Raw genomic sequence first — 13785 nt, forward strand, 5'->3', positions numbered from 1 at the left:
AAAATCTGAATAATTTAGGAAGAGTATACAGAACCCAGAGAGGCTTCACTCCAAGCACTGTTTCTTCAGGCAGAGTAATAGCCTCAGATGAAGATCATCAAATCACTAATTTGATTCTTCTCCTTAAAACAAGGAGTGTATTTTAAGAACTCTCCAAAAGTAATTAAACATGTCATACAGTAACTGTGGATTTCCTCAAAGAGACCTTCTGGGTGTAAAATTGCAAAATATTGCAGAGGAAGTTAATCTGATTAAGGAAAACAGGATTTATAGCTGTCTATGTTATCACATGGTAAATGTCTCTGTGTTTATTACTTTCCCACTAATTCACCAAGAAAATAAGGATATTCTACAAGTAAGAGTATTTTCCCAGGTGGCCTGGCAAAACACTCTCTCTGTTTTATAACTACAAATTTTTTAAAATATTTGGAATTTTGGGACAGGTCAAATTTAATACTTTTTCTAAATCACTGGGTTTTTTGGACCCATCACATTGGTGCCATGACTATATTACCTCTGCAGAGTCACACCACTCCTTGAATCCACAAAATGAACAGTTTCAAAGGTGACAATTAAGTTTCTTACCTTTTTTAAACATAGCAAACATCCGTGGGTGAGTAAATAATCTGTTTAGACTATTCATCTATAATATCCACAATTTTTTTTTCAAAGCTCTGTCTTCACCTGACATGTTGAAAATGTAAAAGCAGCTAGCAGAAATGTTAATTATATCTGTTTGGGTATAATCTGCTCTACTCTAAGTATAAACACAGCTTGTGTTCACTGGTGCATTTCTGTCCAGAACAGAAAAATGCAGAAAGGTTCTTCCACAACCACTCCCTGCTTCAGGGCTTAAGAGGAGTGAATGCAGCACCTCCCCTTCCTCAAGTGAAGTGTGAATACCTGCTGTCAGGAGCAGCCTCCAGAAAGAGTCTGTCCATGAGGAACAGTTCACACCAGGCTCTTTGAGGCCCTCAGAGCTACCCCAGTAATGAGCCCTGAGCACCTCAGGGTCTCCTGAGCTGTGAAACCAAACCCACCAGCTGACAGTTCCCTGCTGCTAAACTCGCTCTCCAGGCTCCTTTCAATATGCACACAGGATCACTTGCTTTAAGACAAATTAAAAATGAATAGGCACTTATCTCTGCTTAGGAAACACACATCCTCATGTACAGAACCCTACAAATAATTCATCTGCCAATTGCAGGAGTGAATCAGCACAACAAAGGCTGAGGACAAACCATAAAACATATTTTCCTTAGCATGGTGAGCCACCAGTCCCCTCTTAATTGTAACTTAACAGCGATCCTTACTTCGTCTTGCTCCCCACCCCCTTCTTCATTGTAGTTGAGGATGTTTTCTCTGATGTCCTCCAGATCCTCGGGATGTGCAGATCCATGGTAAACACCTCCATGCAGACCCTTGCGTGTCTTCCAGTGAGCCCACAGGAATCCAGCACTGAGCAGAGCTGTGGGAACACAGGAGCAGAGCATGATACAGACCCCCAGTGCACAGCAGGGCCAGCACTGCTGCACTGGGGCTTTCTCAGTACATGGCTGGTGTTTGCACTCCTCAGAGCAGTTACAAGTGAACATCAAACACAGAGGAAAAGCCTTTAAAGAGCATTTTGCAACACCCTTTGAAGTACAGCTCCAAGTTGTTAAAGATCTGAATGACCCAAGTGGTGTCTCTGAACTGCCTCTATCCTGTGTGGAGCTAAACTGTGTCACAGAAAATGCATTACAGAGGAGAAGCACTGAAGGAACAACATGGTGACAAGTAACAGACACAATTACACACAAATGAGACACAAGAAGACACAAGACAGAAGAGGAAATCACTTTTAGATGTTTTACTAGAAAAAAAAAAAAAGATCAGGCACATTTTGCCTTAGCATTCATGAATTTAAACATTTTTCTTAAACGCCGAGGTGCATTTTACACACTGAAAGCTTCAACATCAAATAATGAACATAACAGAAATTGAACATTGTGTATCACAGTGTTACCAACTCTATAAAAATTGATAAACGCTCATAGTAAGACCTCAAAGCATTGAATACCATAAAATAACAATGCAATTAAAGAAACTAGAATCTCTTACAGAATATCCACATGGCAGAAGGTCTGTGGAGCAGCATCTAAATGACCCTTGAGGCTGAAACTGGGGTACACAGAGGACCATGCCCTCTAACAATGATCTATTATCAACCTCAGCTATCTGGGATTCCAAAAGCTGTGATACCACTTAGCTTCCCACGAATTTGCTGCTCATATTTGCATGGCAAACATAGTATCTAGCAGAGTTGGGGAACACGATGGCATTTCAGGTAGCTACACAGATGGATTCCAAAGAGTCCACAATACATTTCCATACTCTTACTACAACTTCTGAATGAAGCAGCATTAACACTCTAAAAGCCATGAGAAAAAATCCTGTGTCCTTACTCAGGCAAACTTTTATGACATCTGAATAAACAAGAAAGGCTCAAAGATGTGATCCCTCCTCACTAGTAAAATCCTTCTAGTTTTCCTCTTCTTTTTGAGGTTCAATGCCTAAGCCTGAAAATGGCTGAGGAAGACAAAAGCAGCTGTTTAGGAGCTGGAACACAACTGGAAAGATGCAAAGTCTGCTCCTGCCTGATGGAGTGTATTCCTATTGCACTGTATGTTTCTCCTACATTGAAAAATCTGTTTCACGTTCAGCAGTATTTTAAACAATGCTTATCTGGTAGCAATTTCCACTCTCACTGTTCAGTTGCATTTCCTTCCAATTATGCATCTGAACAGTTCCTCGGCAGTGAAGTGCAAACGCGCAGAAAAAAAACTGCAGAAACTTCCCACAGCTCACAAACGTTGATTCACTTAGTGATGGGTGCACATGGGGATGAACAATCAGTTACTGCCAGAGCCGGGACCATGGCAAAGAAATGAAGGCAGAGTCAAGTCTCCATGAGGAAATGGAGTTTTCCAGCAGGAGGATGAGATGACAAGCGCTCAGGACAAGATGGACACCAAAGGTGAGCTCACCAAAGGTAATACAAGACGTAGTTGCCGTAACTACCTAAGAGCGCCAGGAAGCAGACGCAGATGGCGAACAGGGAGCTGAAGCTGAGGCCCGTGTCCTTGTGGAAGATGGCCAGGGTGACCTCGCAGCGGCGCCCGGTGTACCCGTCGGGGCAGTGGCACTGGAACTCGGCCGGCGAGCGCGCGGTGCAGGTGCCGTAGTGGCAGGGCCGCTCCGCGCACGCCGTGCGCACGCACTGCCGGCCCGACGCGTTCTCCACCACCATGTGCCCCCGCGGGCACCTGCAGACAACAAGGGGAAGAAGTCACACCGTTAAACTTCGAGAAAAGCAGGCGTGGAAGACAGCGCTGAAGATTTCAGAACAGTTGTTGACACTCTACGTACGGTTTCTGAAGTAGCTACTGGGAGTAAGTTCTGTGAAATGATTACGGGATTTTGGTGTTTCCTGGAGCAGCCACACAATAATGAGCTCCACAACTTCTAACCCTTTTGCCTGGGGCTTTCAGAACTTAGGTATTCCATTGGTTTCTGCAAGATTATCCTTGTGAAGAACAGCTGGATCAGGGTCTGCAGCTCTGGCCAGGCAGGACAAGCTATGCTATGTTCTTTGTGTTTCCAAAGTAAGAAAACTCTGTGGACAGTGGCAGTCAGGAATGCATGTAAACACTGCAGTGTGTATGTAAGAAAAGTGTACACCTGCACAGCACAACTAACTTGAATTAGAGTCCTGACCAAAGCCCCAGCCACACACAAGAATCTGAGCTTAATGGTATAATATTTCTGACACAGCCCAAGCGCCCTGGAAGGGAACAGAGGTGACAGCCTGAGACAGTGTAACATGTCAGACACTAACAAAAGAGGCAGGAAGCCAAAATTGTTACAGAATCCCTGGAGCCAGCTGAGGGTGGTGCCTGTAAGGACAGAGTAACCTGCTGTCTGTGCAGACATCCAGCTTTGTGTGCCACTGATCTGATGAGATTGCCAGTGGCAGCCTTTGAGCTGCACTTCAGCACCCACCCTTTCCCACCTCAGTCTGGAGGGTTTTGTGCTTCTATTTCCACCAATTACCTGCATTCATGCATCATCCACAAATCAATACAAATAAATTCCTGGTTACAAGGGTTATTCCTACAGGCCTCTGAAGAACAACCTTCTCTGACGCCTTGGGCACTCAATACTGACACCAGCTCCTTCCCCTGAGTGTCCAGAGGGATTCTGTAGTTGTTAAATCTGACATCCTTCATACATCCTGAAGCAAGGCAAAAAGAGATGGTTTTAGAAGACATTCAGCAAGAAAGATGTGAAGTAGCTGTAAGATTTGGCAGCTTATCTTTAACAAAGAACCCAGGCTACCAAAGTTTAAATCCAGGATTGAATTTACCTTAACATTCATATCATTTTTCTTAATTTTTTGACTGAATTTGCTAAAGTTTTGATTCAATTTCCAGGCTGAAATTTGATTTGTTTTTAACACACACCGTGACTTTGTCCACTCAGTTGCTAAAAATTCAGACTGTTTGCTCTAATTCAATAAACCATTTCTAATTTTAGTTAATGTTTTGACTCAGTGTAAAATCCAGTAATGCAAAGGTAATAAACCACAGTTTGGTGTGTGCAGCCAAGTGAAGAGTTGACCCATCTCTGTTCCAAGTCCAGCAGTTGACCATATATGCATGCTGTACATCCCTGCTGTACCTTTTCCTAGACAGAACAGCTTATTTGCCCCTTTTGCAAAGTGTCATGCATGAAATCTGTGTACTTTGGGCTCTCCATAAACAAGAAAGCTTCCTGCAAAATGCCCATGTAACCTTCATTTTTACAGGTCCATATTCTGAACGGTGAGATTGAGAATTCCTACCTTGAAAACTCCTGTTTTGATTGAATGGATAGGTGTTTCCAAGGACCAAGCTGCTGGGGTCTATCACAATCTCTTTGTATAATCCTTCTGCTTTCATAATCTCTCTCTTCCCACCTCCTTCATAAAGGCGAAGAGTAAATTCATTTTCATTTCTCTCCAGTGTGATATGATGCCATTCACCATTATCAATGTGGTAGGAGGGAAGGCTTACAGAATAGTCTCCATCACCCAGGTTGTAAGAGACCACTAAGAGTCCCTGGACAAGCTTGTGGATAATTAACAAACAGCAAGAAAGAAAAGTCATTCCTTGACATTTAGTATTGACCTCTAACTTCAATCTTAAAGCATTTGTTTAAATTTAGGGTATGTTTACACTACATATACAGGTGCAATATAAAAATACTCCAGGTGCTACTGAACTAGACAACCTAAATACTGGTAGCAGTGAAGTCACAGTAGTATCTAAGTCACTCAGAATAATTTTACCCTGCATCTGTACTGCACAAATTTATGGGGTTCTTCAAATGGCTGTATCACAGCTACAATGACAGCTCAAACTAACTTAGCTGAAGAGGTGACTCGTTCAGTGGTGTGTGTAAAATGAAAAGGTTGTCATTTTGAGAGCCTGCCAGCATTAGAACTGCTACAGGCACTTGGCTGGGCAGAGTCTGAACCACACAGAATCAGCCACATGGTTCAGTGGGACACCAGGGGACAACACCCTATTCATCCTGGTGTGTACAGAAACTGTATTTCACTGCATCTGGCAATAAATTCCTTTAAAATCGAATGGGATACCACAGCTGTGTAGTCAGTATCTCGAGCAAAGGATCAGATCTGTGTGTATCCATAAAACAAATTCCAAAGTGTTTGTGCTCAGCGTAAGGTTTCCTGTTCTGTGTCCAACTCCTAAGCTAATGTTTGTCTGAGCTAACTGTGACTGGTATTGACGTAGCTCCCTGCTATTGCTGTCTCAGGTGCCTGGCTCACCTGCAGGGTGATGTGCTCGTCCTTCCCCCGAGACAACATGCTGGTGATGACACTGTCGGGCTGCCGAGTCCGGAGCATGGCCTGGAACAGCGTCCTGCGGGCAGAGACGCTCACTGGGAGCTGGTACCGGATGTGAGCCCCTGGCTCAAAGGTGTATTCCTGGGCAGCTAAAAGGGATAAAAAACCTTTAAACCTTTTTGTGAGCAGAAGAAAATATTATTGTTTCCCTTATTGTCATAATAAGTGTTGAAAGTAAAAGGAAACAATTACAATGCACAGCCTGGATCCATGAGACAGCTTGTCTTTCAGGACATGCCCCCTCATTTATCTCCACAGCTTCTCCAGTCACCCTCCCACTTCATCTTTCTCTGTGAAGAGGTGTTCTCCTGCCTGACTTGATCTGCTAATGCTCCTCCTTACAGTGTTCCCGTGGGATGACAGCAGGAAAGCAGCAGCTCTGACCAAGACGAGAGATTGCAGACCAAGTATCAAGTACCGCAATCAAATTTCACAACCTGCTATTTTATAGTTGTCTTTCTGCTGCAAACTTTGGCTCCATGAGAGCTAAAAGGTCCTACTATTCCCAAAGCACAGATCCTTAAGCCAGCAGAGTCCCTTCCTGACACCAAGAGAGCAGTGATTTCTACTTCCAGTTGTGCAGTTCTAATTCTGGACAGAAAGTGGTACTGGCACACTCATGTTTTTAGGTTATTACATCGTTCTGAAAGTGAAAACAGATGCAAACCAAAAAATTGTGATAAAATCAAATAATTTTTTTTTCACAATTTTTTTGTCATGCAGTCTCCATTATACAGTTATTGCACAAACACCCTCGGGATTAAAGAAATAACCCAACAGAGAGAAAGTAATTTCTCAAAGGGAATTACAAAAGAAATTTTTAACAATCACAGGCAACTACTACACTGAAACATGGCTTTACACAGTTTAAACACGAGGAACCGCCTCAGCAATCATGACCTTCAGATATTTGAAGTTTTCTGTACTGTAAAATTTAGCAGCCTATCAATAATGAAAGAGAAAAACAGGCCTCACCTTTGTCACAGCGATAACCGTGGTAACCCGGCAGACACTGACATGCGAACGAGCCCCAGTCACCAAGACACCTCCCGTGAATGCCACAGGAGGAGGATCCCATGGTCTCACAGCTCTCATCCGTAAGTGTGCAGCCAGGGAAGCTGTTCAGGGACTCTGCAGGAGACTGAAGGTCATATACCTTCAAGAGAAAATTGTGTGACGCCACAATATTACCAAAGAAACATTTATACTTCATTTTGAACAGAAATAGCTGCACCACTTCGCCGCCTGATCCTCATCTGCACTGCTGAAGTTGCTACGTTTGCTTTTTGACATTCAGACTTTGACTTATTTTATCAAGAGCATCTTCTGCCTTTGAATAAACTCAACTCACTATGAGAGCAAAAGCCCTTAATACTTCCAAACAAAGCAGACAGCTGGCATAAATATACCGTTATACAACTGCCATTCAGAAGTTCCCTGAAAGTGCAAAGAAGCTTGGAAAACAGCTGCATGAAGCAGGGGATAAACAAACTCACAGTTCCTGACTCATTAATACATCTGCTCCTAATTGAGAAGTAAATTTTAAAGATAGTTTGTTCTATTTATTCTACTCTATTCTATAATTTATTCTATCTATGACAGAAAAATCCAGAATTTTCTTGTATTTCACAGCAATGCACATGGGCACTGAATGGATTTATGGAAGTAGAAGTGTCAGGAGTAATACAAATCTCCCAAAAATTTAATAAAGAGGTTTGCTCCTTTGCTAAAGCAAATGTTACACTGCTCTTACCTGAGTATCCAATATGAAATTGCGCAAGCAACCAGAGAAATGTTTGTGTAGCAGTTGTGGGTAGGAATATGGCAACGATTCTTTTACACCACCCAGCTGCAGAACATGGTTCACATTCAAATACCTTTAAAAATCATATAAATAATAAAAACAGATGTGCATCTACCTTCAAACAGAAGCATTACATAATAATGCAGATAAATAAATACCTACACTGCACTTCCAAATAATACAGGTTTTATAAAAATCACAGCAGAATGCAACTACTTTATCTTCCTCTTTCTCTGAAATAGTGAGTGGAAGCTGGCCCTTCAAAATAAAGGGTACTTTTTTAAACATGACAGTGAAATCTGCTGGAAGTTTTACTGTGGGACACTATTACAATTCAGGTATGTTTGTGTTCACATCAGAAACAGCGGTGATATTCCAGACACCATATTCTCCTTGAAGTGCTCTGTGCGTGCACAGTCATCCTATGCTGTAGGAATACTACCAAAAAGACTGTTCTGTGTGTGATAAAGGTCAGAAACCCAAAAGTTGGGTGGGTCCACGTGGTCTAAAAGGTATGACACACATGTCCAGGCTCTGCAGTGTCTCCCAGTCAGCTCTCTGAGCCAAAGAATTCTACATATTTTAGTCCTCACAGTTTCTTTTTCCCTGAGTTATCACTTCAATTTTTTTCTTCATTTTCTCTTCTATTTTTCCTTTTTTTGTGTGCTCCTTTCATGATCAGGAGGGCTCCATACAGCTGCTGACAAGGCTTAATCCCACTGCTAATCAGAGCACTTGCTGGACTATCTATTCCACAGCTCAAGTATCTTTGTACAAAGGTTTCCCTAAAATGTAACCTGAATATTCCTCACTGTAACTTTAAGGCCCTGTACTGAAGAGCTAGTCTAAATCCTCTTTGTACCATTCTTTTATATACACTGAGACTTATCATATCTCTCCTCAGTTTTCCCTTATTTCATTTAACTGACCTCAATTCCTTCATTCTTGATAGGTCTTTCTCTCAAGACAAGCTGTTTACAGTCATTGCTCTTCTCTGGACTATTCCCAGCTGGTCCATGTCCACCCTGCACCCAAACCACTCTACAATTCTGTGACTGAATTATACTTTGAATGTAATAACTTCTTTTTGAATCAAATTTTCCAACTTTTTTGGTTCTAACTGAGGCTAAGTGCTGACCCAACAGTACAAGCAATTTAAACCACCCCAGTGACTACTGCTCCTTGGCTGAACCACTTCCCTGGAAATCAAACATGGGTGGGTTTTGTTTCAGTACAAGACCACAGACAGATCAGCAGCAGCCTTGAATCAGCAGTTTGCACAAGTGCACCAGGCTGGGAACAGCATGGATACCTGTGCACCTCCTCTGGCTCTGCTTTACAGAGGATCAGCTGGAGACCCCGAGGTGTTAGTCTGCCTTAAGATGTTCACTCAAGGCCGTCAGCAGGAGCCCTCAGACTTATCCCAACCAGACAGTCAGATTGGTTGAGGATACAGTTATTGCCATTACAAAGCCAAGTGGCCTAAATTCAGGAGGTTTTCAAGAGCAGGCTCACAGTGACTTGATAAACAGCGAGAAATTCTGCGGGCAAAGGATGGTACATGGTACACAGCAGCTCCAGCATTAATCCCACAGTGTTCTGGGGTTGTCACTTAGTACTGCAACACTGCTCAGGGGAAGACTGGCTTCTTAAAATTTATTTAGCGCTTTAAGGTCCAGGCTCAGTCTAGAGGGTCCTAGAGAAAAGGAAATGCTTCTAGGCTCCTAATGATTAACAATCTGGGCTTCAATCTGATAGGCAGAATGTTCACGGGCCTTAGAACCAACTGCCTTTCAGGGAGTCTCTGGAAATGTACCTTGCTCTTCGTGGGACAGACCCAAACACTTCACAGTTTGTACGATCCTCAGTGGACAACCATTTGCCAACTCCCTCTATCTCCGAGACAACAGCTGCACTGCACTGATCCAGAGTGAACCGAACATCCTGTGCCAAAACAAGGGCTACTGAATTAACCATTTCCACAAAATTCAATAAACAACGGTTGTTTTTTTTCCCCCTGTTCTGTTTTCCCTCTTGCAATAACCAGTAAAGCCAAAACAGAACCATTCAGCAAAAGAAGGAACTTAACCCTGCATTTTATTTATGCTTTTGAGCAGTTTAACCACTTACACAAGACATGTAACTGCATTTGCAAATTAAATAATTGTTCCTTTTTGTGCATAGATTCCAGTGACCAAATGTGTACATTGCATGGGCAAATTACAACTGAGTTTTTGTGCACATTCCATATGTGCTGCTGCAGAGCTTAAAAAAGGCAGAAAGACTCTTCTGATCATAGAATATAAATTACAACATAGGGAGATTTGATACTGACAATGCGATCTTCTCAAAATTTCTATTATTCATCAAATCTACAAGGACAGGTAGAACAATATATATAATTACCAAGTCTGTTCTTTCTACCCTCCTGTTTCCACACAGGGGAATGCTACTGGAAATTTTAATATCCCGCTGTGGAATAAAAAACCCAAACAAACTGACCTGACCATTGGTTCTGACTTCTAGTCGATGCCACTTCTTGTCTGCTACATTCAGATGGCTTGGAAACTGCAGCACCACAAAACCTGAGCCATGGCTCATCTTCAGCACAGGAATACCACTGGAGAGCTCTAACACAACATGGGCAAGAAATTAAACTCAGCTTTAAACAAGAATCCTTCCATTTTGGATATGTCAGCAGTTAGTGACTTATTTAATGGTTATTGCTGGTCACATAGAGTGGGTTCATTACAGAAATAACTACAATTATATTCTAGGGCTTCCACTATGCAGAAATACTCATTCAGTATATTATTTACTTTTATACTTCAGATTATGCCACTTCTGTCAAAACACTGAAACTAATTCCTGATAAGCAATCTGCAATTTTATGATGTTCTAAACAATACATGCAGGTTTAACTCCCACCTTCAACTCAAATTTACAAGGAACTGCAAAGCAAGGTAAAAAAAAGGTAAATTATTAACAATATTACCTTTCCATTAATTGGGAAAATAAAAAATGCCAACTATGCTGTGCATCTTTTATATTAATCCACAAAAAATAAGCAATAGTAACCTTTTAAATATATGTCAACATAAAGCATTGAGTTCTACTTGTGTGGTATGTGGGGCTGGATTCATGCATTAAATCACTGCATGTAAAAAAAAGTGTAAAATTGCCCCAAAACTGACAGGTTAAGTGGATTTATTTTCTCACCAAACTAGATAAGAATGACATGCGACTAAGACTACACTAATCAGGTAATACCTGTCTTCAAAGTACCTAAATTCCTTTATAGCACTACAGTTTTTCTAGGTGGATTATTTTTTTACATATGTATCAATCTGTTTTGCTTTCCCCTTCATTTCTACAACTCTGCAACGGACCTAAAGCCATCGGTGCAGGCTACAGAAATAGACATCAAAGGAGAAAAGACCTATTAGGAAATGTTTCAAAGTATTTTCACACCAGAAAATAAGTTATCTCATTAAAGGAAAAGACAGAATTCACAGACTAACTATTACACTGCTCACAGGCAACCCATTCTCAAAGACATTTAATTTTTCCACCCACTTTTGCAGAAGTACCTATTGCAATGAAGTTTCCTGTACTCCCAGGTTCTGGATTTGATAAAGGACCACTATATAGTAAAAGTCCATCTGGAACCACAGTAATAAACTCTAGAGAGAGCGAGCTTTCAAAACAAGGCCTGATGGGATGAAACCATGCATATCCATTTCCATGGAAACTGTGCTTAGTCTGCTGGCACTCTGGTCCATGAAAGGAAGCAGGACAAAGACATCTGAAAGATCATAAACAAAAGAAATAGTAAAAATTCCTCCATGTTCAACTTTTTTTTTTTTTTTAATTTTACATGCAACAAAAGCAGCACTTAAGTCACAGTGAAAAAATATCAGTGAAACAAAGATTTTTAGCAGAATCTCAGGGGTGCTTGGCAATTATTAAAATACTCTAAGAGTACATAGCATATTTATTCCCTGTACTAACTCCCTCAAAAAAAAAAAAAAAGTATTTTTGAGGCCATGTGTTTGAGAACCATGAACTATTTCCCTAAATAAGTAACACAGAATACCAAACATCAATTTAAAAACTCAGGGGTGTTAATTTCTAGCTGGAATAAACCAATATAATTTCACTGAGGGAATACTTTTGCATGTCAGGTGATGCTATAATAAAAAGTTTCCTATCAAATGTTTTCCAAGTTCCCTATTACCCACTGTTTAAACTACATTTCACTCCTACATCCACTGACAGCCACCCTTATTATTATTATTATTATTCTTTTGGAAAACAAAAAATCCAGGGTGCACATTCCTTCACACTGAACGAGATGCTCTTAAAAAATGACATGTGTTAATTACAGCATTTTGTTTTCCCCAGAGTTTTCTTTCTTACTCACACACTATTTCCACTGCTTTGGAAACTACAGCACCATCACAGGTCATCAGGAAAGACCCTGTTTAGGCCCCAGGGTGAGTGTGGGTTTTTTTGTTCCTCCTTCAGTCAGAAGTATGTTTATGGCTATTTTAGACCTGTGTATCTTGTAAGCTCTACCCAAAACAGGAGGAAAAAGATACAAGTGTGCAATAGGAGTGTGCTCACCTGTAGCCATTCAAGGTGTCAGTACAGATGCCCCCATTGAGGCAGGGGCTCCGAGGGTAGGAGGAGCAGGGCTGGTGGAACCGCTCCCGGGCGGAGCAGCCGCAGATCGGGTGCACGGTGGTTGTGAGAGAGACAAAGGACACGCTCCCAGTGTCCATCACTGTTGGAATGTCACCCACCCTCAGGTGGTTTGTGCAGCCCCCACTGCAGTTTGCACTCCTGCACTCGTCCACATCGATCTGGGAGATGTTCAGCTGCAGAGCTGACTGGATCTAAGAGCAAATACAGTTTAACACATCACCACTCTCGTCCTAATGAAGGCTTTTACTCACTCAACTTCTGAAAACTCTAAGCCATCAGAGACTTCATGGAATGCTCTAGTTTCTTGTTTCTTAATAACATCCCTGACTACACAGACAAGCAAAATTACCCAAAAAATACAGGAAAAATTTTGTAAAAAAATTACAGCAGCATTTCCTAAAAACCAAATCGTTGACATGACTGACTGCAAACATGTTAAATCTGTACTGGCCTACTAACACTATTTCCAAGGACCAAAGCTCTGGGAGCAGTGATACTCCACCTTGTGAGCTGTGTCATCTGTGTCACACCTCTCTGCACCCTGATAGCAACAGGCAAATTTCAGCTCAAGACAAGATAAATTCCTCAGGAGTAACACCCAGATACTGTTTCTTACATTCTCTCACACACAAGCACACAGACATGGGAACACAGGGCTGAGCTGCTTTCAATAATCATGTCCACAGACAGTGACCTGAAAAGACAACTCTGCAGCAACTCTGATTCAGTCTAATGATTCGTGCCCCATAAATTTAGATTTAATGTCAAACTGTCTGAAACAAAACACCGTCAGTTCAGCACCCTGGATGCTACATTAATCTTTGCTATTCATCATTTTTATCACTAATTGGAGTTGCATCTGAATGCCCAAGTACCCAAATAAAGAGCAGAGCCTCAGTACACACAGGTCTGTAATGCAGAAATAGTGTCTCCACAGTTCCCACCTTCAAGGAAGCCCCAGCAGAGCACAGGGAAGGGAAGCAGCTGTTCATGGGGTGCCTGAGGCAGGAACAGAGCTGCTATTATTCCTGGCTTTTTGTCCTTCAGCCTTAGCACTGGACTAAGTTATGACAAAGTTTGTTCCCTGGCACAGATTTCTTCCCTCTACTTCCTTGGGGATTTTGCACAGGTGCCTGTTAGAAAGCTTCAGAATTTGATTTGTGTTTGGTGAGTCAAATATTTTAAAGTGATATGTCTGTAGTGCCCAAACCTGAATAAAGGAGACCTCACTACTCCCACAGTGGCATCCACCAAGGTATACAAATGTAAAACTAACAACACCAGGTCTTAATATACTTAATATGGGGATTTTTTTCAAATT

General features: G+C 41.6%; 1 protein-coding gene across 3 annotated transcripts in view; it reads right to left on the reverse strand.

The window, feature by feature from the left end:
• LOC116793499 (neural-cadherin-like) overlaps window positions 1–13785 on the reverse strand; it is a 61284-nt gene that overhangs the window by 3699 nt on the left and 43800 nt on the right. For all 3 annotated transcript variants that reach the window (XM_032701387.1, XM_032701388.1, XM_032701389.1), the window contains 11 exons: window positions 12384–12655; window positions 11348–11562; window positions 10260–10387; window positions 9574–9701; window positions 7707–7830; window positions 6929–7109; window positions 5876–6042; window positions 4886–5150; window positions 4096–4276; window positions 3064–3308; window positions 1314–1468 (listed from right to left, as the gene is read on the reverse strand). In XM_032701387.1, the coding sequence (XP_032557278.1) occupies window positions 1314–1468; window positions 3064–3308; window positions 4096–4276; window positions 4886–5150; window positions 5876–6042; window positions 6929–7109; window positions 7707–7830; window positions 9574–9701; window positions 10260–10387; window positions 11348–11562; window positions 12384–12655 (2061 nt within the window). The remainder of the gene's footprint in view (window positions 1–1313; window positions 1469–3063; window positions 3309–4095; window positions 4277–4885; window positions 5151–5875; window positions 6043–6928; window positions 7110–7706; window positions 7831–9573; window positions 9702–10259; window positions 10388–11347; window positions 11563–12383; window positions 12656–13785) is intronic.

Source organism: Chiroxiphia lanceolata, chromosome 13, assembly GCF_009829145.1.
Source record: "Chiroxiphia lanceolata isolate bChiLan1 chromosome 13, bChiLan1.pri, whole genome shotgun sequence".
NCBI classification, from domain to species: Eukaryota; Metazoa; Chordata; class Aves; order Passeriformes; family Pipridae; genus Chiroxiphia; species Chiroxiphia lanceolata.